This window comes from Physeter macrocephalus, chromosome 21 (assembly GCF_002837175.3).
Source record: "Physeter macrocephalus isolate SW-GA chromosome 21, ASM283717v5, whole genome shotgun sequence".
In the NCBI taxonomy this organism is placed as follows: Eukaryota; Metazoa; Chordata; class Mammalia; order Artiodactyla; family Physeteridae; genus Physeter; species Physeter macrocephalus.
In genome coordinates, this window is record NC_041234.1 from 26432714 (window position 1) to 26458036 (window position 25323).

At 42.2% G+C, this 25323-nt stretch overlaps 1 protein-coding gene across 1 annotated transcript in view; it reads right to left on the reverse strand.

The window, feature by feature from the left end:
* Window positions 1-25323, reverse strand: part of MAOB (monoamine oxidase B) — a 110920-nt gene that overhangs the window by 27488 nt on the left and 58109 nt on the right. Inside the window, exons 4-5 of the mRNA XM_007102031.2 lie at window positions 2249-2353; window positions 1166-1257 (exon numbers count right to left, since the gene is read on the reverse strand). Of these exons, the coding sequence (XP_007102093.1) occupies window positions 1166-1257; window positions 2249-2353 (197 nt within the window). The remainder of the gene's footprint in view (window positions 1-1165; window positions 1258-2248; window positions 2354-25323) is intronic.

Here is a 25323-nt window from a genome sequence, read left to right on the forward strand (position 1 = left end):
GCACGAACCTGTGTCCTCTGCATCGGCAGGCGGATTCTCAACCACTGCGCCACCAGGGAAGTCCCCTTCAACACGATTTTTAAAGATGTTAGAGTATTCCAGTTTCTGGACAAACCATAATTAATTTAACCAGTCTTCTATTATGGGACATTTAGATTTTGCTTTTAAAAATAATGCTTTGAATCTCCCTCTCTCCCTTTCTCCCTCTCTTTTCTCTTTCCTTCTTTAAGCTAAATTCTAAGAAGTTGAATTTATGTATGAAGAAGTATGTACATTTTATGTCTTTTGGTTATTTCCATATCTTTGATTCAGATATCCTTAAAAACTTTTTACTTTTAGTTGCCAGTGCCCCAACTGCCCCCCCGCCACCACGATGCCTAGAGAATGAAGACATCAACCCCAGAGCCACATTCCCAACTAATGCTGTTTAGCATGGGCAAACCGTCTCATAGCAATGCCATTTTCTTACTTTGCGTACCACAAATTCACCATGTGCTTGAGATAGAACCCTTATCATCCTTTCCTTTTTCCCTGCTGTCCAAGAGCAGGGAGGCCTTTCCATGCTGTCTGTCTATACAGCTTCCACAGCTCATGTATAGCTCCCAACTCTGCCAACCATAATTTAATACTTGACTCATGAACACTTTCTTTCAACACTACATGTTTCTCTCTAATGGGGAGCAGTCAGTCCAGTCGTCCATGTTTCCTGGACAGTTGTGAATTATCCAGAGAACTTCTCTAGAAGTTTCTCTTCAAAGCTTTGAAGAATTCCACTCCATCCCACAGGTGTTTGAAATGCATGTGCTGATGCACTCTCTCCATACTTGACCACCAGTGAGTAGTATACAAGTATCCCTACATCGACAGCTTGATAAGTGAGATCTTTAAGCTGCTCTAAATAAGGTAAGTGGCACAATGTGGTCTGTCCTAAGGACTTTAGGGGGTAATACCACCTTTGTGATGCAAAACTATTCCAAAGAAGTAGGTCTGATGTATAGACATCTTTAGGGCAGGACCGGTTCCAATATTTTTCAGCACTCCACCTGGCCAAATGGTGTGGTTATAGACACAAAGCAGCTACTTGTTTCATAGCTGCTGAAAGGAATTGCTAAATAGACCTGAAAGAGAGTCACAGTCAATGCCTGTGCCTAATGGCGGGTCTTACTCCGTCCAGCAGATCTTGTCCAGCAGCTCCTTCATCGTCATGTGGTCCCACTGTTCTGCAAGGGGCGCCTTCCATGGGGCATCACTGGGAATCTACATTCAGATGACGATTCAGAGGGGAAAAGCAAATGTAATTTTCCATTTTAAATAACTATTTCAATAGTATTCAAAACTCTAACTTAAAGAAGGAAAATGCAAGTTTTCCAAATTCCCCCAATAGTGGTTTTTTACTGCACAATCCATGTTGTCTGTGTAGATTTCCTATTCACTCAATCCATATTTAATTTTTGATAACCTTTCCTGTGCTATAAATGGAGGCTATGTTGTAATCAGGCTGTTTCCAAATATCAACTACTAAGTTACTATTATAATTTAGAGAGAACAATTCAGAAATTCAACTCCTTGGGACTTCCCTGGTGGTCCAGTGGCTGAGACTCCACGCTCCCAGTGCAGGGGGCCCGGGTTCAATCCCTGCTCAGGGAACTAGATCCCACATGCCGCAACTAAGAGGTCGCATGCCGCAACTGAAGATTTCTCATGCTGCGACTAAAAGACCCCAAATGCCACAACTGAAGATCCCACACGTGGCAACGTAGATCCCTTGTGCCACAACTAAGACCTGGCACAGCCAAAAACAAATATATAATAATTTTTAAAAAAATCAATTCCTTAACAAAGGTCAGACAGACGTACCAGATCAGGTCTAAACTGGAGTTTCAGGTCAAGCTCTGTGTGTGTTTACTCAGAAGCTGCAGGTTTGGGCATAGTAGTGACTCAAAGACCCAGAAGTCTTACTTGCTATGTCCTGAGGATATTCTAAATTAGAAACATCATCCCAGGAAAGCTGAATGATAGAAGATCTTCTCCCCCCTCATCAGTAGTATGCAAATTGCAGCCTGTTGGACATCTCATTCTTTTAGAGGTTAGAAACAAGTTCACTTATTCATCTCACAAATCTTTACTGCAAGTCACTGTGCTATACAATGTGCTAGGCACTGTTGACATGCTTCACCTTCTTTCTTTTAAGGACTAAACTTATTATGAAGAATACAAATGTCATCAAAGAAGCTTTAGGAAGCTTTACCTCTCGTCCCATGTCATCCATCGTCCTCCAAAGGTTGTTATTATCTAGGTAGGCAATTGGATTCCACACAGGTGGGAATGGGCCCCTGAAGGGGTAGGATTTGCCCTGTGAGATACAAGATAATTTTAAAAGGAAACATTTACTACAATGGAAAAGTAGTTAAATATGCCAAGTTGTTAAACATCTGTAAGCAAAATCATGTTATCAATATGTGATATACACTCAAGTGTTTTAGTTCCTTAGTGTCCTCAGAACCCAACTTAACTTTTTAGCATTAAGATTTCCAGCAAAATTCCCTGTTACCTAAAGAAATTTGGTGCCACACCAAACACAATAGAAAGGTTTCTCTCTGAAATTGGAACACTTATCATGTAAAATGTAAATGCCAGTACAGAAGTGGGGTCACCTAATCTCATTTGCCAATGAGACTTGCAAATATCTCAGAGCCAGGAGACTCTGCATGGTGGAGGGTCAGAAAATGACAACTATAAATATTACACAAGTTAGAAGGGGGTGAAAAACCGATTGCAGGAATGCAAGTATCTGTAGGAAGAGCCACAAAACAGGGCCGAGCAAGTATCTCCAAGGAATCAGATACTCTAGGTCAACACAGGAGTTCCCAGAGATCAAGGTCAAAGCAGAAAGAAGAGACAACTTAGGGAGTTCCCTGGTTGTCCAGTGGTTAGGACTCGGCGCTTTCACTGCCGTGGCCGGGGTTTGATCTCTGGTCAGGGACTAAGATCCCGCACGTCGAGCAGTGCAGCCAAAAAAAAAAAAGAGACACAACTTTAAGGTCCTCTTTGTGACATGTTTACACTGCCTGGTTCTCCCAGAAGAGCAGGGACGCCTCAACACAGAGACAAAGGGCATATATTTCTCCAAGGATTACTAACATGGCAGCTTGTATGTCATCTCTGGGAGGCTTAACTTAATGGCAGTTCAGGTACATCCACGAAAACCACTTTAGGTTCATTTGAAAACCTGAGTCAGAAGTCAGGCCATGCATTCTGACATCATCTTGCAACCAAATTGGAGTAACTCAAGGTCCACTGTCAACCAAGATCTCACAATAACTCTCAGTCACTTGGCAAAGATTCATCTCACACTGATTTTGTAGTTACAGAAACTATTTTAATAATTAATTCTATGGTCATATTGTTCTCTGTTCTCCAACAAGGCCCTAAGATTCTCAGGGAAGAGTTATCATACAGGCTTACTTTTCTTCTTGTATTAGTCAGGGTTCTCCAGAGAAACAGAACCGATAGGATGTATGTGTGTGGGGGGGAGGGGGGCAGGGGGGCAGTGAAAGAGAGATTAATTTAGGGAATTGGCTCAGGCCAATTAGAGGCTTGGCAACTCCAAAATCTACAGGGCAGGCTGGCTGGCTGGAAACCCAGGGGAGAGTTGCAGTTCAAGTCCAAAGGCCATCTGCTAGCAGAATTCCGTCTTCCTTGGGTGACGTCAGTGTTTTCCTATTAAGGCCTTTAACTGATTGGATGAGGTCTACTCACATTATGGAGGATAATCTGCTTGATTCAAAGTCTAATTTAAATGTTATACTCATCTAAAAAAACACCTCTACAGAAGCATCTAGAATAGTGTTTGATCAAATATCTGGGTATTGTGGCCTAGCCAAGTAGACACATAAAATAGACACATGAAAATAACTATCACACGTCTTAGTCAACTTTACCGAGGTATAATTTACACCCAAAGAAACAATTTTAAATGCACGATTTGAGAAGTTTTTGACACACTGTAAGCACCTGTGTAAACATTACCACAATCAAGATATAAAACATTCCCATCACCCCAGAACGTTCTCTCTTGCCCCTCCCCAGTCAATTCCTGCCCACTTTCTGGCCCAAGACAACCACTGATCAGTTTTTTGTGTCACTATAGATTGGTTTTGCCTGTTCTAGATTTTTTTTAAAAATGGAATCATGCAGTATGTATGACTCCACCTTTATCTGGCTTCTTTTGCTTGGCATGACGTTTTTGAGGTTCATCCATGCTGCAGTCAGTCCCTTTTGATTGCTGAGTAGTATTCCATTGTATGGATGTACCATGGTTTGTTTATCCATTCCTCTGTTGATGATTCTTTCTAGTTTTGATTCATTCATTGTGGATGTTTGCTATGAACATCCTTGTACAGGTCTTTTTGTATACATATATTTATTTTCTCTTGGATAAATGCCTAGGAGCAGAATGGCTGAGCTGCATGGTGGGTGTATGTTTAACTTTTCAAGTTTAACAGTTTCCAAAGTGGTTCTACTGCTTTATATTCTCACCAGAAATGTATGAGAGTTCTACTTGCTCCACATCCCAACCAACACTTGTTGACTTTTCTTTTATGCTTTAAGTACACTGTTGATTTTAGAATATTAGATTTACAGAGAAGTTGCAGAGATATTACAGAAAGTGTCTATATCCCTCTCAACTAGTTTTCCCTAATGTTAGCATCGTGCATTACCATCATACATTTCTCAAAACCCAGAGATTGACCCTGGTACATGACTATTTATAAAACCTAAGACTTTATTCGACTTCACCAGTTTGTAAACTAATGTACTTTTTCTGTTCCAGGATCCCACAAAAGATACTACATTACACTTAGTCATCAAGTCTCCTTGGTCTTTGGTCTGTGACACTCTCAGTTTTTCCTTCTTTTTCATGACCTTGACAGTTTGGAAGGATACTGGTCAGGTATTTAGTAGAATGTCTCTCAGTCTGGATCTGTGTGAATTTTTTTTCATTTTTAGATGGGGGTTGTGGGTTTGGGGAAAGAATACAACAGAGGAAAGTGCCCCTCTCATCACATCACCTTGTGGGGCACCTGACTTATCCCTGCTGATATTAACTTGATTCCTTGGTTAAGGTGGTGCCTGCCAGCTTTCTCCACTGTAAAGTTATATTTCCCTCTTTCCCTGCTGTGTTCCTTGGAAGAGAGTCACTAAGTTCAGTCCATTCTCAAGAGGAGATGGTAGGGAGTAAACACTACTTCCTGGAGGGAGGTATCCACATAAATTTTTAAAATTCTTCTCTAAGGAATATTTGCCTCTTTCTCCCCTATTATTTATTTATTCAATCTTTTCTTTATATCAGTATGGACTTATATATATTCACTTTATACTTTGGGTTATAATCCAATACTACATTACTTATTTTCTTGCTCAAATTGTTCCATCTGTGGTCGTTGGGGGCTCCTGTGTCTTTTTGACATGCCTTCATCTTTCTGTTTCTTGAGCACTTTCTTCATTTCTGGCACTACAAGTTTCTCCAGGTTCATTGTCTATTGTCTCTGCCACAGCCCTAGGATCTGCCATTTCTCCAAGGAGCCTTCATTTCTTTTATTTTTAAAAAAAGTTGAATTTAATAGAATCAACTAGGTGTATGCTGGCTTAAAAAAAAGCAGCTTTATTGAGATACAATTCACATACCACAAAATTTGCATGCTGACTTTTTAAACCTCTACTTATGCCTCCATCAGAGCTCAGCACATAGAATTTACTCAGTAGAAACCTATGGATGGATCCATAGGATCATTCTCCGCAAAGCACAGGTGGGTCCCACCCCAGCACTGCCTCTCTGAAACTGACTGACACCGAGTGAGTGAGTTGCTTAGTCTCGTTGTTCCAACTCAACATCTCTTGGCCTCATCATCTTCCTCCAGGAATTATGCCCAGATTACCATAAACAACTGGGTTAGGTGGCCTTCTCAGTGTCCCAGAGCTCTCCGTTTACCTTTCACCTGCCACTAACTCCACTGTACCAGCTTCATGCATTTACCACTTTGTGTCACCCATTGGACTCTAAGCTGCAAGATCATGGACTCAAGCCAGCCTACCTGGATCAAGTCATGGCTCTGCCACTCACTAGCTGGGTTGAGTCACTTAAGCTCTCTGTCCTCAGTTTACTTGTGTATAAATGGGATGACAGTAACTACCTCACAGATGTACTGGAAAGATGACGTGAGATGACTCACATAAGTTACTTTGAACAGTGGCTGGCATGTTGTCAGTTCTCAATAAATGTTGTTGTTGCTATTACTGCGGCTGTTACTACTGTAATTATTATTTTTGCATGCCTAGGACCCGTTGGCATAGATTGCTGGCACATAGTAAGTTCACAATAAATGTTGGATATCATCTCAGCTGTGTGACCTTGAACTTGTTATTTATTTGGCACACAATGTCCTGAATTCTAAAAAGATCTTTTGTACTTAGATTTTGTCTTAGTCCATTTGGGCTGCTATAACAACAAAAAAAAAAAACCCATAGACTGGGTGCTTTATAAACAAGAGAAATTTATTTCTTGCAGTTCTAGAGATTGGGAAGTCCAAGATCAAGACGCTGGCAGATTCGGTGTCTGATGAGGACCAAGTTCCTGGTTCACAGATGGCCATTTCTTACTGTATCTTCACATGGTGGAAGAGATAAGGGAGCCCTCTGGGTCTGTTTGTAAGAGCACCGATCTCATTCCTGAGGACTCTGTCCTCATGACCTAATCATCTCCCAAAGGCTCCATCATCTAACACTATCACATTGGGAGTTAGGATTTCAATATATGAATTGGAGGGGGACACAAACATTCAGTTTATAGCAGGTTTCCTATGCTATTATTAACTTCCTTGTTTTTAAGTCACCTATACTTTGGCCTCCACAGATCCTCATCAGCAACACACCTGCCCTGCTTCCCACCACACCAGAGATGCATTTATACAAAGAGGGTGAGAGATGGAACTCCCACTGTGAAGAACCAAGTCAGGCTACCTCGCAAGGGCAGAGTACATCCGAGACTGGCATACAGAGACCTCTCCCTGGACTCCTCAGTGTGGCATTGTGCCCACAGGTAAAGGGAATCAGAAAGAGATAAAACCACAAGCAGGTTGAATAGCCACCCCTTAAATGGGAAGAACAGCCCATTTTTGTTGCAAAAATCTTTAGGACCAAGAATGGAGGGGACGAAATTGGTAGTCAGCCAGATAATTTAGTTATTCAGGGCTTTGTGTTTGCTTGTTTTCACAAACACTTTGGTTCTGCCAGAAACCACCAGCAGATGACTTGAAGAAGAGTGTGAGCCCAGCAGATTTGGTTAATTGGTGTCTGCTCTGTCGCTGCCAAGGCCGGCACCCAACAGCCATGGCAACTTCTGGGAACAAAAGGACAATTGCTTAAGAAACTGAGAACTCCAGTCTGACTCATGGATTGGCTGGGGAAAAGGTGAAGAACAGCTCTTGGGTGAGGGCAGAGTTACCCGGAAAACCAGGACCTGCACAGGGAACCCCATCAACAACAGTAACCTGTTTCTCCTTCCCCATTAACCTTCAACTCAGGGACACATTGTGAGATGGGCACCTCTCTACCATCCCTCCCTCCTTTCTCAAGGATAAGGTCTTTGTACAGCACATGTCTTATGGAAGGGATATGATGGAGGTGGGGTGGGGCTTCCAAGATTGTTCTTGATAGATGCCAGCTTAGTAGCCCAGCTGAAATGTCACCCCAGCTGAAGCCCAGGGATTCTCATTCAATGGGGTCCTAAACACAGTGAGGGCTGCACCAATAGCAATCATTCCAGCAACTCAGTGGTGTCAGAGACCAGCTGCCAAAGCCCTCTTAAATCAGGAACGCTCTTAGATAGGAGGTGTGTTCAGAACTCTAAAGCCAAAACCGGAGTGAGAAGTGACCACCACAGAGGGCTCTGTGTGAGTAAATGGAAGCCAAACAATATGTAAAGAGCACCGTGATGAAGAAGAATAAAACACTTCACCCTTTTTATGTTCTCATTTACTGACAGTCTTTGGTGTCTTTGGTGTCTTACGTCCAAGCAGGTAGCATCTTAGCTAAGTTTATAAAAACAATTACTGTTGTCCTTCAGTGTTCTCAGGGCACTGGCTCTGGGACCCACGGCAGATACCCAAATCCGCGAATTCTCAAGTCCCAGAGCCGGCCCTCTGTATCCACGGGTTCCGCATCTGCAGATTCAACCAACCACGATCATAAAACATAATACAAGATCCGTGGTTGGTTGAATCTGCGAACACGGAGAGCCAACTGTATTCTTTTATAAGATTAGAGGAAGCTTCTGATAAACCCAGGAAACAACTATTGTTAGAGACATCAAAATCTCAAGTCTTCAAGCTTCAGGGAATAAGTAGGGGAGGGCGGGAATGTCTAAATTGATTTGACATGACTAAAGGTACCATGAGAGTTTTGTGCCTCAGATTTGGCTATTGTAGAAACAGTCCAGTGATTGTTACTATTTAGAACATTGTCCAGGGAGGCATGTCTCGTCTGAAGAAATCATGACAAGACATCAGAGTAAGTCCCCAGTTCAGGGACAAAACAACATATCACAACAGATTGAATGCCAACACAGATATGAGAAGCCAGCTGTCTTCTCTCAAGCCAGATGTGAAAGAGATATGCACAAATGAAAGTCAATGCCACTCACTCATGTGTTTGCTTTAGAAATCATTTTTTTCCATAAAAATGTTAACTTGTCATAGGGTTATTATTGTTATTTTAGGTGAATTCATAGATATTGTTAAAAATCCTCAGTTTCAATTCCTAATATGGAAAATACAAAGAGATGGAGTCAGTTGAGCCAAAGCTACTTGAGGTTTTCAGTAATTTTCAAGAATGTAAAAGTCTGAAAAGGGCTGGTATAGAACCACAGGAGAAGGGATGCAGGGTGGCTTTTTAAAAAAAAAAATAAATTTATTTATTTATTTATTTATTTATTTTTGGCTGCGTTGGGTCTTTGCTGCTGCGCACGGGCTTTCTCTAGTTGCAGCGAGCGGGGGCTTCTCTTGTTGCGGAGCGCACGGGCTCTAGGCTCACAGGCTTCAGTAGTTGTGGCACGCGGGCTCAGTAGTTGTGGCTCGTGGGCTCTAGAGCGCAGGCTCCGTAGTTGTGGCACACGGGCTTAGTTTCTCCGCAGCATGTGGGATCTTCCCGGACCAGGGCTCGAACCCTTGTCCCCCGCATTAGCAGGTGGATTCTTAACCACTGCACCACCAGGGAAGTCCCCAGGGTGGCTTTTAAATGACCAAAGAACGGATTCAAAATGGTCTCAGAAACTTGACAGCTGTGTGACTACAGTCAAGTTGCTCAATATTTGTGTTCTCTTATCTTTAGATTTGGAATAATGGTACCCATCTCACAGGGGTAGTGTAAGAATTAACCAAAATGATACATGGCAAACAGGACGCACTCACTAAGTGGATGTTGCTGACAGTTCTGGGATCATGATGAATGCCCCATCATTTATACAACCACTTCTTACCCATAAATCCATGCCCACATTTTTGATGAATCTCCTTTGGGTAAATTCCTAGAATCAGACACCCTGGCATGAAGATTTTATGTTTGACTTTTTAAAGCAGACTTGCTGAAAACCAGCAACCAACTCGATTATCACATGGCCTTATTTTGTAGCCTAAGAGCTTCAGCAGGCTCAGTAAAAACAGCTGCAACCTGCCTTCTCAATTCTCCCCCTAACGAGTGGGCCAGGGCTCTCAAAGATGGGCTGGCTTGGCGGCAAGCACATCACGAATGTCAACTTTGATGCTCCAGATGTCTTGCTCTTCTCCTGACCCTTGTTCTCTGAGGCAAAGACCGCACACCCTGAAGTGTGTCGCATCTGGGAAGCCCTTTTGCCATCTTATTCCCCACATTGACCCCGGTCTCTGCAGTAAGAACAGGTGGCCTGGCCTTTCTTCGATCCCGCTTCTTGACAGTGACCTTTCTCTCTCAGTGTCTCCTCTGCTGTTCATGGGAATCTCGCCTTCCTCACTGTGGGGAGCTGGAGCAGGCCACCCGGCCCCTCTAGAACTCAATGACTTTTACAGCTCTTGGAAAGGACTATGCTTGGGCCACAAACAAAACAGGAGGACCAAGCTTAACTTTTGATCTATATTTCCAGTTTGGAAGAAAAGAAATTTAATCTACCCTATGGGGGAGGAGGGAAGGAAGCTCTACTTAGGCAAATGGCTTTCTTCCTCTGTTTATCTGTTCTCATTTCTAAGCACTTGGAGCCTGTGGTCAACAGGGGTTCTTTTTTTCAAATATATTTATTTATTTGTTTTATTTTCGGCTGCGTTGGGTCTTCGTTGCTGCGCGAGGGCTTTCTCCAGTTGCGGCGAGCGGGGGCTACTCTTCGTTGCGGCGCGCGGGCTTCTCACTGCGGTGGCTTCTCTTGTTGCAGAGCACGAGCTCTAGGCGCGTGGGGTCTAGGCGCACGGGATTCAGTAGTTGTGGCACACGGGCTCACTAGTAGTGGCGCACAGGCTTAGTTGCTCTGAGGCATGTGGGATCTTCCTGGACCAGGGCTCGAACCCATGTCCCCTGCATTGGCAGGCGGATTCTTAACCACTGCGCCACCAGGGAAGCCCCAGCACGGGGTTCTGATTGCATCATCACATGGGCAAAGCTGGAGGAAGGGGCAGACAACAGTGACAAAGTTTTTGGAACAGTCCAGCAGCACTTAGCACAGAAAAGGCCTGGAGTTGTTAGGGAACCGTTGACTGAAACCACCCGCCTTGGCCAGACCCCGATTGCCTGAGTTGTCTCACAACAGAAGGTCCTGATAAGGCACATGGTGCTATCACTGAAAACTAACTAGGTGAATGCAGGAGGGGCCAAAAGAGGGAGGAGAGGACCAACTTCCCTGAGTCCTCTTGCTGGAATCCATCTTGGCTGAGAGATTCGCACGCCACCAGGCAGGACCCTGAGTCAGACTAGGGGCCAAACAAGATGATTGGCCAGAGACAACCTGGAAACTAACCCCATTACCATAAAACCCGAGACTGCGAGCCACGTGGCAGAGCAGTTCTCCTGGGTTCCCTTACCCTCCTGCTCTCCGCCCAGGCGCTCCTTCCCCAATAAAGTCTTCTGCTTTGTCAGCACGTGTGTCTCCTTGGACAACTCATTTCCGAGTGTTAGACAAGAGCCCACTCTTGGGCCCTGGAAGAGGCCCCGCTTCCTGCAACAGAATCGTCCATGTAGGGAGAAATAGGGAAGATGGGGATGGTACTGGCTGAGAAATTAGGCAAAGCCTTGCAGGAATAATAATAACAAACAATAATGACAACAGCTGACAGAGACTGTTTACCCCGTTCAGGCCTTGTTCTGTGCACTTTACATGTATTGATTAATTAATCTTCACAGCCACCCTTTCAGATGGAGAAGCTGAGACTTAGAGAGGTGAAATAATTATCATCTGCTCAAGGTCTCGCAACTGCTAAGTGGCAGCAGGATTGCAATTCAGACATTCAAAGGCCAATACTCTTGATCATGAAACTTCCCAGCCTCTTAATTATAATTACTGAAAACCATTTGTCAGACACTAGGCTGATGGTTTTAATTAAATAATTTAATTCTCACAACAACTCAGTCAGTAAATTGCTAATTGTATGTTTCATTTTACAGATGAGTTCTGAAGCACAGAGAGGTTGAGAAGCTTGTTCAAAGGTCACACAGCTTGCACGCCAGGGGAAACAGAATTTAACCTCAGGTTTGTGCATTCAGAGCTCAAGCTCTTACTTAGATCTCTGCTCCATGAGCCACTGCTCAGTTGGTGTAAAGAAGGTCTCTGGAAGACATTTTGACCCAGTAACCACTCGAGATTCTTACAAACCAGGTAGAAGCTGATGATGGGTTCAATGACCAGCCAGATCTTTTCCGTGGCTCTCCCTCCTGATCCCAGGCAAGGACGAGTCCAGCCCATCCTCAGATGACTTCCATGCCAGTTCATTCACTCATTTATTCTACAAATATTTCTTTACACACAGTGTAAAACACACTGGAATTTGAAAACTTGGTATAAAAAATGTTAAATACCTCATTAACAATTTCCTATTGAATACACGTAAAAATGACTATTTTTGATAAATTGGGTTAAACAAAATATACTCTTAAACATATATGATTACAAAGAGGCACAAAGACCTTTGATTGTGGGGGTGGTTTCACAGGTGTATACATATGTCAAATCTTAAACTCTATACCTTAAATATGTGCAGTTTATTAAATGTCAATAAAGCTGTAGCTCCCCCATTGCTACCCAAGAGGATTAACAAGAACTAATTTCACCTGTTTATTTTTTCGATGCAGCTATTAGAAATTTTAAAATCACATAGGTCAACAAATACTTCTTGAGCACCTCCTATGTATCTGTCACCGTTCCAGGCTCTGGAGGCAGAGTAGTGAGCAACAACAGACAAAAGTCTCTGCTCTCCTGAGAGCTTACATCCTAATAGGTGTAACCAAAATAAACAAACAAAACAGACACTAAAGAAAATAAAGAAGAAAATTACGCAGTATATTAGACAGTGATAAGTGCTATGAAGAAAAAGAGAGTAGGAAAGGCAAAGAGGGGGTGTTGTGGTTTGGGGTTGATTATAATTTTAAATAAGGTGGACAGGGAAGGCCTCACTGAGAAGGTACCATTTGAGGGAAAAGGTGAGAGGAGAGAGGGAAACCATGTGACTCAGCAGGGTGGGGGGCAGAGCACTTCAGGCAGAGGCACCAGCAAGCATCCTGAGATGGACTGCACAAGGAACAGAAAGGAGGCCAGATTCATCCTCTCTCTTCTTCCACAGGGATGTACTCTTGCTCACTGGAACAAATCCAGGCTCCTAAGCCTGATTCTCAAGGCTGCCAGAAGAAGGTGGATGCCAAGGAGATGGCCTCTGTGCTCTGGTCGGGGTCTCTGTGCCCTGATGTCAGCAGGCCATCCTCACCACTGCATTGTTGCTGCATCTGTCCTTCAAAGGCTCCTTTGCCTTCTAACCTCCAGCAGTGCAAAGCTTAAACTACTTTCTATGCCCAGCTCAAGACTCACTTTCTTCAAGAAGCCTTCTGAAATTCACCTCACCCCCCATCAGTGCTCGAAACATAAGGTTCACTCCATTTGGAGTCCTTACCATAGCAGCTTGTAATTGTTATCTTGATATTATTCTCAAGGTGTTCCACGTGAGTATGCCTTTTTTCTCCAGCTACTTCAGGAAAAGAAACATTTGCCTCCTCCTATATGCTTAAGAGTGACATATATTCAATTGGTGTTTGACGAGCATTGGATGATTGGATGGATGGATGGATGGATGGAAGGATAGATGATTGATTGGATGAATAGTGCTATAGACTGAAGGTCTGTGTGCCTCCCCAAATTCATATGTTGAAACCTAACCCCCAGTGTGATGGTATTTGGAGGTGGAGGCCTTTGGGAGGTGATAAGGTTATGAGGGCTGCATCCTCATGAATGAGATCAGTGCCCTTATAAAAGAAAGTCTGGAGAGCTTCTACCAAGCGAGGATACAGTGAGCATACAGAATCACCAAATCTGCCAGCAACCTTGATCTTGGACTTCCCAGCCTCCAGAACTATGAGAAATAAATTTCTATTGTTTATAAGCCACCCAATCTACGGTATTTTGTTATAGCAGCCTAAATTGACTAAGGCAAATAGTATTAAAATAAGAAGAGGAATTCTTCAGGATCTGAGACAGAAGTCTGACTGAATGTTTTCTAAATACAATGAAAGTTAATATCTTCTGAAAAAAATTAAAATGTTTCAACTAGGAAGCTGAAAATTGTTAATTCTTCACCCCCAAAACCCGATCAATATCTTTGTCCTCTTTACTTTCATAATCTGTTGTAAATACACATGCTGATGGAGACAGAGGCCTCCACAGGGGAGAGTTTCCAAAATCAGCCCATACATTTACATCAAAGAATAACAGTGTGTTGAGAAGGATGCAGGATTTTGTGCCCCTAATCCTCTGCTGCTTGTATTAGCCATTTCCAGCTGTGTCACATGGCAAACCATCAGGACACACCACTGATGTTAAGACGTTGTTTCCAAAGCAGAATAACGCCCACAGCTAAAATCTATTTTCCTGTTCCAATTTTTTCACTCTTTCAATTTGTAGACATGTAAGTGTTTATTAGATCAAATTAGCACAGGCATCTAGAATATCCCAATAAATGTAATCTCTTTTTCTTAGGGCGTGTAACTTTGAACATTGCCAACAGATTACCCAACATGCATCAGCACTAGCAAAATGCCAGAGTGCTCAGGCCTTCCATAATGTGCTTTTCAAATATAGAGACAGCTACCCAGCAGTTTTAGCTTTCCCAAGAGAAATCTTGGCTCAAATAAACACTGTGTGTACCATTATAAGAAAGCCAAAAACCTGAAGCAGTGGTCCTTGCTCTTCTCTGGGACAAGGGTCCCTCTGAAACTCTGTAGAAAACCATGTAATCTCTCCAGTAAAGTGCACACATACAAACAATTCTGTATATAAAACCGGCAAGTGTAACTGAAACTTATCTTGGGCTATTCCCCAAGAGGCACGGATTTGAGGTTGAGAAAATTTGATTACAATACTGAGTGCTGGTGAGATTAAGAAGCAACCAGAACTGTCATGTCCTGCTAATGGGAATATGACATAGTATAACCACTTTGGAAAACCCTTTGTCAGTATCTACTAAAGATGCTTATACATACAGCTTGCGACCCACTTCTAGATGCCCAAGAAAATGTTCTCCAAACACGTACACAAGAATGTGAAATGTCCATTAACTGTATTATGGACCAACAAATTGAGTTCTATTCCCACAATGGAATACCCTACAGCAATGACAATGAATGATCTACAACTACCCATAAATAAAAATCTAGGGACTTCCCTGGCAGTCCAGTGGTTAAGACTCTGTGCTCCCAATGCAGGGGGCACAGGTATGATCCCTGGTCGGGGAACTAAGATCCTGCATGCCGCAAGGCACAGCCAAAAAAAAAATAATCTAATGCTGTGTTCATCTGAAACCATGTTTAGAGGCCAGAGGAGATTCAAAACAAATAGGAGCAATGCCAAAAGGGCAGTTATGCTTTAATCACGTATTTGGAAGGTGTTCATGATGAGTTCATATGTGAAGTCAGGTCACTGTCCCATGGTGATTAACTGAAATACCACTGTGTCTGTCTTGACAACACTTACCATTGACCACAGGATGGCTCGGGCTGGTGGGAGGGCAGTCACCAATGTCAAACATATGCCTTCTGTTAAAATGGGTCAATGTACAGTGGAGAAGCACTGTTTCTCCTCTGGGAAAGGACAGCTCTCACTCAATTGTATACACACACACACACACACATACACACACACATATATATGGATTATTATTAGAGAAGACTCCTGCACCCATCTCAAGGCCAGAGAAAGAGCTGCACACCTCAGTCCTTACGCACCATTGCTTTTTAGAATTATGCGGTCTTTTGCATAAAACAAATGCTCATTTTCTAGGTCATGCTTGGTAACAACTACCTTTGGTGCTTGTGCATGGTACTTCTCATATATCATTTTTTCAAGTTTAAAAAAAATTTTTATTGAAGTATAGCTGATTTACAATATCATCTAAGTTTCAGGTATACAGCATACCAATTCAGTTATATATATATATATCATTTTTAATCCTCACAAGTATTTTATGGAATAGGTACTATTAATAACCTTATTATTTTTTGTAATTGGAGTACAGTTGCTTTACACTGCTGTCTCAGTTTCTGCTGTACAGCAAAGTGAATCATCCATACGTATACATATATCCCCTCTTTTTTGGATTTCCTTCCCATTTAGGTCACCACAGAGTAACCTTATTTTTTATTAACAGCTTTACTGAGATATAATTCACATGCATAAAATTAACAAATTTATCATTTTAACCATCTTTAAGTATACAATTTAGTGCTGTTAAGTACATTCACAATGTTGTACAACCATCACTAATATCCCTTTTCAGAACTTTTTCATCATCTCAAATAGAAACTTCATATCCATTAAACACTAACACCTCATTTCCCCCTCCCACTAACCCCCTCATTCTACTTTCCGTCTCTATGAATTTGCCTATTCTAGGTGCCGCATGCATATAAATGGATTTTGCATCTTATTTATTTCACTTAGCATAATGTTTTCCAGATTCCTCGATGTAGTAACATGTTTCAGAATTTCATTTCTTTTTAAGGCTGAATGATATTCCACTGTATGGATAGACTTCATTTTATTTATCCATTCATCTGTTGATGGACATTTGGGTTGTTTTCGCTTTTTGGCTATTAGAATAATGCTGCATGAACATTTGTATATTGATCCATTTTACAGATTGAGGAGAGTGAGTCAGGACAAATAACTTCACCAGGATCACTCAGCTAATGAGAGGGGTTCAAATTCAGCCATGCTTAAAGTCAAGCCTGTTCCCCAGCTCATACCACCTCTCATGCCGCAGGAGACCCAAGATCTAGATGGTCACCGGGGCACAGGAAACAGCAGGCACCAATAAGGCCCACCTCATCGCCATTCCACTCTGTCCGCTTAAATGTGTTTGTGACTTTAAAAGCCCTAAGCAAAACCCTAACCAAAATCTAACTATTAAATTAGAATGCTATATTTAGCTAAATGATGAAGAGAATTAAAATTGTTTTACTGATAGGCTTGTAAAGGCCCAGGAAAAATCTCTAGGCATCATCCTTTTAAGTGCTATGAACACTTGGACAATTTCTTCCATTCAGTAAAAACATACTAACCACAGATATGAGACAGGTACCATGTGACGCTCTAAAGACACAGAAATGAAATAAGACACAATCCCAGGCTCAAGGAGCTCCAAAGTCTAGTTGGAGAGGCAGGTCCATAGAGACAGAATTATAGCACCATAATTATAACATGGCACATGGCTGGCTTCACGGTGTCAGCTGGCTACATGGCTGTGTATTGCAAAGCCCCTTGATGGAACCCCCAGTTTTTGGGTAAAGGGAGCTATTTCATGGAGAGTACAGTCAGCAGGATTCATGACTGCATCTATCTTACCCCAAACGCCCCTATGCTTCTCCATCCACAGCCATTCTGTTAGCCAGGTGTCAAGGTCTACAAAAGCCCCAATAAGTAAAGATTTGTCTAGAACTACTAAAGAGAAGAGTGGTCTACCCAAGTGGTCAGTATGGTGGACACTGTGATAAGCTTGCCCATCTCCCCATTCAGAAGTAAGGGTCTTATTTCTTCACCTGCTAGGAGTGTTCCTGGCAGGCAGCCCTTGGTTCTTAGCCCCCTTCAGAGATGACCCCAGCTGCAGAAAAACCACTTTGCCCAAGGTCATGCTGCCTTCTCTGGGAAGCCCACTTCCAACGACTGACTGATGTGAGGGTAGAAAGGTCTTGTCCTCCTGCCCCACTCAGGACAGTTCTGAAGTGTCATCCATCTTCAGAATCCCTTGCAGAGTTAGCAGAGGCTTCCATTGAAAATATGTAACAGTTTTGAGACAGGAAGGGGGCAGGGCACAACCTTTAAAAGAATGACAGCCATTGAGGACACGACATAAACTGGTTAGGACCAACTAGATCCAAGATGGTGGATGAGTTGACTTCCACTAGACCTTGAGCCTCATTATACTCTCATTGTAATGCATTAGCATACGCTAAATGACACACCCACAGGCACCATGAAAGGCCAAGGCAGACCATAAAAGGCCAAAGAGTGGGTGGTTACCCAATTCCTGGAAATCTCCGCCCCTTCCCCCAAATAGTTGGAATAATCCTCCCACTTATTAGCCTATGAAATTACCCAGCCCATTAAAACTAACCACCCCATATTTGGGGGCCTCTTGCCTTCTGAGATGGCCCACACTCTTGCCTGTGGAGTGTGTTTCTCCCAAGGCTGCTCTCACTTTCCGAGGTGGACTGCATTCTGCCTATGGAATGTGTATCTCTCTCAATAAACCTGCTTTCACTTTACTGCGGCTCACTCTTGAATTCTTTCCTGCTCGAAGCCAAGGACCCACTCTTGGCAGCCTGCCCCAGGGACTCATCCGAGAGCTGGGATGTGACCGTCCTCTTGTACCCCCACCTTTCCCTTCCTGCAACAGTTTGACTTCTCCCTCTGCCAGATCCTGCCTCTCTCCCCTCCTACCTACAACTGTTGATGGCCAGAGCACCTCTTAATAACCCTCCTGCATGCTCATCTCCATCTCGGAGTCGGCTTCCTGGGAAACTCCACCACAGCAGCCATATTCAATGGAATGGGCACAACAGACTATAGCAATGTCTAAAGACTCGCAATCCCTGGGCTCTGGGGGGGGGGGGTCCCAAACCGCATGGAAAACATGTAGAACCAGGCACAACAGCACCTCCTTTGAGAATAGGGGTGTTTTCTTTGGAGAGGATTAGTGGGGAGGTCCCAATCCTCTCCGTGATCCTCACCGGAGACTTGCTGAAGGAAATGACAAATACTACCAGAGCTGCTACAAACATATTCACATAGTTTAACAGATTGACAGGGGGAAATTGAGAGGAGAAAGTCTGTAATCAAATCTAAGTGAAACTGAGCAGGACCCTGTGGGGCTCCCAGGTACAAATCCTTTCTGTGTCTCCTTTTCTTGTTTGTAGGAAATGGGCTTCATTCAGCCTCCTTGACCTTGCCTGGGTTCCAAAGGGCAGATTCAAACAGTTGCTAATCAGCGAAGGAAGGGGATGTAGAGACAAGGGAGGAGTGGTCAAGAAACAATAGTGCAGCCTTGGGGCAGGGTCCTGGTTCCTCCTCAAGGGATATACATAGCAATACCTTTGAGTTCTGCAGGAACTAACGCCCCCATCCAGGTGGAGGTTGGAATGATGACGTTGACCCTCCTGACTTCAATCAACTAAAGCTGGTACTCTGTAGACCTTTGCCCCAATTCTACGCTGAATTCTCCTCTGCTCAAGCCCCCTCATGACTATGCATATACCTGTAGCTTAAAACTTCCCCAGTTTTGCTGTTGGGGAGACACTGCTTTGGGAAAGATCCCCAGTGTTCTCCTTACTTGCTGCAATTAATAATAAATCCTTCCCTCTCCCTCGCTTTGGCTTGGTTGGGTCTATTGGCTCAACCACCAAGAGGGTATCTACTGACACCCACCAAGAGGCAAACCCAGTTTTCGGGCAACAGAGGGCCTACAGAGCAAAGCTCACTTTTACATCACAGGTCATAATTTTAAAATCCCATTAATGTTCACATGGAGGTTTGTGCCAGCAGCAAGAGTGAATTTGCCATCGTAAAAATGTTTCCAAGGACCTTACAAAAATAATTACTATTGTATGTTTTGAGTTATTTAGGAAAGGACCTGGGAGTTAAAATCCACATGATCCCCAAATTCCAATAAATTTTAAACACGTCTAAATATTGAAATCTCCCCTTCTATGCATTTTTACATGTTCTGCTAGCTGCATTAACTTATGTGTAATCTTAAATTAGAGAGAAGATCATTTCAGTCTCACTAAAAGACTTCATAAAATCCTCCATAAATAATTTACATGAAAGATAGTTTCCCCAGCTCTAACGTTACAGTTTAACTAATAAATCCAATGTGGTTTTTCATGGAAAAAAAACTGATAAAATGCTTGTTAAAATAACCATTATTAAAGAGTTGTAAAACTGCATGCTCACATAGATATGTTATGGTCTGGAAAATTTTACTTCTGATAAATGGAATATTTATAAATGGGATGGAATATTTATAAATGGAATATTTCCTGCCATATCAATAAACAAAGGGTGTCACAACAATGATTTGCAGCCCTCCAACGTGAGCTGATGAGCCCTGAGGAAACTCGGAGCTGAAAAGAATACGTGCCATCTAGCAGCCATCAGACTGCAGCCACTCCCTGAGGTGAGCCCTGAGGAAACTCAGCATGTGAAAATACAGGCCCCAGATAGCTAAAGTACATATCAAAGGAATGATTTCAGTGAGCCCAGACTCTTGCATCTTCCCATACATAGAAAAGCGCCAAATTTCTTGAGATGCCTGGTTGTCTTTCATTAACAATAATCTTTTGACTACCTGCCCTTTGTTGCAAAACTCCTCTATATCCTGGCTGCCCCGCTCACCTCCTCGGAGCAGTTTCTCAGAGTTATCTGGAACGCTGTCTCCAGGGCTGCAGTCCTCATTTTGCCCCAAATCAAACTTAACTCGCAACTCTCACGTTATGCATTTTTTAAGTCAACACTTCTTCAATAGTGTGACATTGTGATGATATATATTTGATCTTTGTCTCTAGTTCCTGGCGAGCTTCTAAAACCTTTGGAAATTCCTGAGTGATAGGGATGAGAGGAGTGTCTTTGTTATTGGTAACAAACCCTTTGCAAGCAAACCTGCATTTATGCTAACGAGGGTGACTCTTAATGGGCCCTTAGATAGCTTCTGGATCGGGGCTGGTTGCCAAGGGAACCAACCACGTGATTAGTGGTTGGTTCCCTTGGCAACCAACCACTAATCACTCCCTGGACCTCCAGGGAGGAAGGGGGACGCTGGATCTTTATGTAATCACCAGTGCCCGATGATTTAATCAATCGTGCCTACAAAATGAAACCTCCATAAAAACCCCTAAGCAAGGGAGTTCAGAGAGCCTCCGGGTCAGTGAACTAGAGCTCATCCACGTGCCTGGAGGGTGGTACACCCCAACTCCATGGGGACAGAAGCTCCTGCACTCAGGACCCTTCCAGACCTCACCCTATGTACATCCTCATTTGGCTGTTCATCTGTGTCCTTTATAATAAACCAGTAATAGTAAGTAAACTGTTTTCTCTGCGTTCTGTGAGCTGTTCTAGCAAAGTTTCAAACCTGAAGAGTATGTCATGGGAAACCTTTGATTTCTAGCTTGTCAGTCAGAAGTAGGGAGGCATGGAAATTTCGACTGGCATCTGAAGTGGGGGCAGTTTTGTGGGACTGAGCTCTTAATTTGTGGAGCCTACGCTAACTTCAGGTAGTGTCAGAATCGAATTTAACTGTAGGTTACCCAGTTGATGTCCAGAGAGCTAAAGAATTGGTCGGTGTGGGAAAAACCCCACACGTTTGGCGTCAGAGGGGTGGTGAGTAAAAAATAGATCATAGGTGACTGAATTGTAGGATATTAAAGAAATAAAACCTAACACAATTAGTCTTAGCAAAAAAGGGACACTGGCTTAATCATAATCACGGCCAACCCTTATTTTAGAATACTCAGACATCAGAAGTCACTTGAAAAGCATCCCTTTTTGCACCCACATACATGCGATTAGAGGCAAGGGCACAGCTTGTGATGTTCAACACAGCACTAGGTAATCACATGTGAACTCAGGCAAATGACTTCCACTGTCTGACCTCTGTATAACGTGGCTGTTAATAGAATCAATGTCATGGGGTCACTGCCGGCAAGCAGTGAGATGATGCATATACGTCTCTTAACAGAGTGCCTCGCCCATGGCAAATGTGTAAATACCGACTAATATCATCACTACTGTCCCCACACGTTTCTTTCCACAAAAGGTATGGCCAACCCTCATTTATTTTTTTTAACTAAAGCGTAGTTCATTTACAATGTTATGTTAATTTCTGCTGTACAGCAAAGTGATTCAGTTATACATATACATACATTTTTTATATATTATTTTCATTATGGTTTGTCATAAGATATTGAATATGGTTCCCTATGCTACACGGTAGGACCTTGTCATTTCCATTCCATGTATAACAGCTCACATCTGCTAACCCCAACCTCCCATTCCACCCTTCACCCAACCCCCTCCTTCTTGGCAACCACAAGTCTGTTCTCTATGTCTGTGAGTCTGCTTCTGTTTCGTAGATAGGTTCATTTGTGTCGTATTTTAGATTCCACATATAAGTGATATCATATGGTATTTGTCTTTCTCCTTCTGACTTACTTCACTTAGTATGATAACCTCTAGTTGCATCCATGTTACTGCAAATGGCATTATTTCATTCTTTTTTATTCACCAACTGTCATTTAGAGGTTGAGAGCATTGGCTCTAGAAACAGACTGATTCTGTGACCTTAGAGGTAAGTTACTTTACATCGCCAACACTTTCATCATTTATAAAATGTGGATAATAATACCTACCTCCAGGGCTGAAGCAAGGATTAAATGAGATACTATATGTAAAGTGCTTAGAAGGATGCTATTGTTATAATTTTAATAAATACAATGTCTCTTTCCAAACACATGTCCCCGGGGCCCTCTAGGGGAATTCCACTGTGTGAGCCCATGGATGACTTTGTAGCAGAAGACACAAAGCTTCCTGCCCTTACTACATCACTCAGCAAGCTGGGATTTACCAGCAGAAACAATCAATCCCAACTGTTCACCCCAGTACACCCTTGTGAGGGAAGGTGCTCATCTAGTCACCTTCTCTGTCAAGTACTCTCTGAACCTCCACACCTGGACCCTGAACTCCAGCCTCAGAGAGCAGCTCAACTAATCCCAAACAACTGCACCCCTTTCCTCGTCCAACTGTAGCCTCACTGGGGTCACAGGTGCCAGACGACAGGTGCGTCCCTAGTCTTTCAAAGATATTATCCGAATGCTTTTGATGTCCCCAAACTATACAGAGTAATGAGAAGATGAAAAACCTCTTTGTAACTCAGGCACAGACAACATCAAAGCGGGGAGAGAGAGAGAGAGAGAGAGAGATTAAGACTTCTAAAAGAAACGATTTTTCTCACAATGTGTTTTTCCTCAGATGTCAGTAATTATTCTCTTTGGGTTAGCAGACTATCATTTTGAAATCTGAGGAAATGTGATGATCTAGGTCTAGAAAAATTGTGTCTAAAAAGCAAGTTAAAATAAATAAATAAATAAATAAAATAAAAGGCAAGTTATCAAAAAAATTTCCCTCCTGAAGGGTTTTCTCTACCACATAAGATTTTTTAGAATAGTAAAAGTACCTGATATTTATAAAGTCATTTTATATATTATCATATTTAATTTTCATGACAACACTGGGAGGTAGAAACTAATAGTCCCTCTTTACAGACTAGAACTTGAGGGTTCTAAGAAGCAGTAAATGACATACCCAGGGTCCATAGCGAATTTACTGAAAGCCCAGGACTTTAACAAAGGGCTGTGACTCCAGAGTCAGTCTGCCTTTCTCTACGGAAAGGTCCTCACATGATGGAAATTCATATCCTTGAATGGTTCCAACACAACATGTATTCTACTTTCCACTGAATAACTCACCCAGTTCCAAAGTCGGCCACTGATTAATGCCGGTAAAGATACCAACTTTTCACTCCATAAATAGTGTGAGGGAAAATGCTTACTATCTCTAACGGTACAGACCAAAATGATGATTCACTTAGATGAGTCAGAAGATTCCCAGATTTCAAATTCAATGCTTTGAAATACGTTTGGAATCAATCAAAAGAGACTTTATGCATAAACAGAAAGGTTGCCTTGGCCCCCAAATGAGTTTTGCTGCTATGAACATTAATCCCTGGTGGCGGAATAGTGTTGATTTGAGGGAGTCACTTGTTGAGGCAGTAAGAAGGATGCTGAGCAGATCCTAATTAGAAAAACATTCTGGAGTCTAGCAGAGAAGAGACCTGGCAGGAGAAACCTGGAGTGAGATTCAGATGAAGAAAGAGGCAAGTCTGGCAAAGAGGCAACTTGTGAATTTCACATACACTCTGAAGACACTTTAAGCAAATTCAAACTTTACCAGCTGGACTGAGATGAAAGGAATATCCCAGAGGCATCTGCTTATTTGAAACAATTCATTTCAGGAAGAAAGAGTTTTCAAAGAAATTCACTTAAGGGGTACTTTTGATCAACACCCATATGCTTAAAAAAAATCCCCACCACTGCAAAGGAGAAGTCATCATCATCATGGCTAGCACTTTCTGTACGTTTGCTGTGTACCAGGGATTCTTTTAAAGAATTTACATATTTAATTCATTTCTCTCTTTCTCAACAACCCTACGAGGAAGGTGTTATCATTATCTTCATTTTTTAGATTAAGAAATAGAGGCTCAGAGAGGTTAAGAAACTTGCCTCAAATCACACAGCTAATAAGTAGTGAGTCAGAAATTCAAATCCAGGTCCTCTGTGTTCTAAACCTATGTGATCCCAATCTTTATGTTATTACAGATGGGCTGGTTGTTTTATCTTTGACTTTCCCAAAAAAATATATTTTCAAGGCTATGAGGAACTTTAATATAATAATGCCAACCCATCTTCAAGTTGGTGGAAGATATTAGCAAAAGACCACTGAGACAAAGGCTGTTTCTCTCATAGCTAGGAGAGACACTCTTTAAGATGTATTGTATTTAAGATATATTCATGTTTTCTGTGAAGTTTATAAGCATTTACTTCTTTCTTCTTCTGGACATTATTTTCAGCCATCTCACTTTTTCCATCTTCAAGCCTATGTATTTATGCTCAGGAAGCCTGTCACCATACGACTATTTTCTCTTCCTTTGATCTGTATCATTTAGACTCACTCAAAATTAATCTATTAACTTAGAAGGTTCCTAAAATACCTCTAACACCATTCTTATGCATAGCTTCAATGGTAAAATTCCATTCAGGGATATTGTCTCATATGATTGCTTTAAATTCCAAAGCAGCCCAAAGGGTGCTAGCTAATTTACGGTGACCAAAAGTAAATTTAAACGTGACCATAGAAATGAGAAATGCAGACTGGCCAAAATGTTCCCCTTCAAAGTTTTTGAATGTCTGCTGACAACCCTTATGTTTCCTAAATGTACATAAATCCGTTTGGATAGAATGCTATGAGCCTCAGAGTTGGAGGACAGAGCAGAATCCCAAGAACACTTTCATCACCAATTAATGAAATGAAGTAATATAACTAATTGTGACTACAACTTAAGGCTTCACAATGTGTGCCTGATTTCACATTTATGAGAAGCTCTAAGAGTGAATAAACAACATATTCTTAAAAGCCATGATAATGTATGGCATTTTTATTTCAGCAGGCTCTTGGTTAAATGCCTCAATGAAGAAAGAGGATCAGACCTTCGCAGGAAAGGATGTGAATTCTTCTTTTGTATCTACCCAAAAGCAAGAGCAGAGTGGTGGTTGGGGAACTAACATCTATGAAGAAGAAATATACATATAACCATGTGCTCATGTGCGTATATGTACATGTGTGGCTACACATTACGTTCACACACATACACACACAGAGTATCTATTTGCTCATGAGTGAATTTCTGTAGAATATAATTTTTTTTTTTTTTTTTTTTTTTTTTT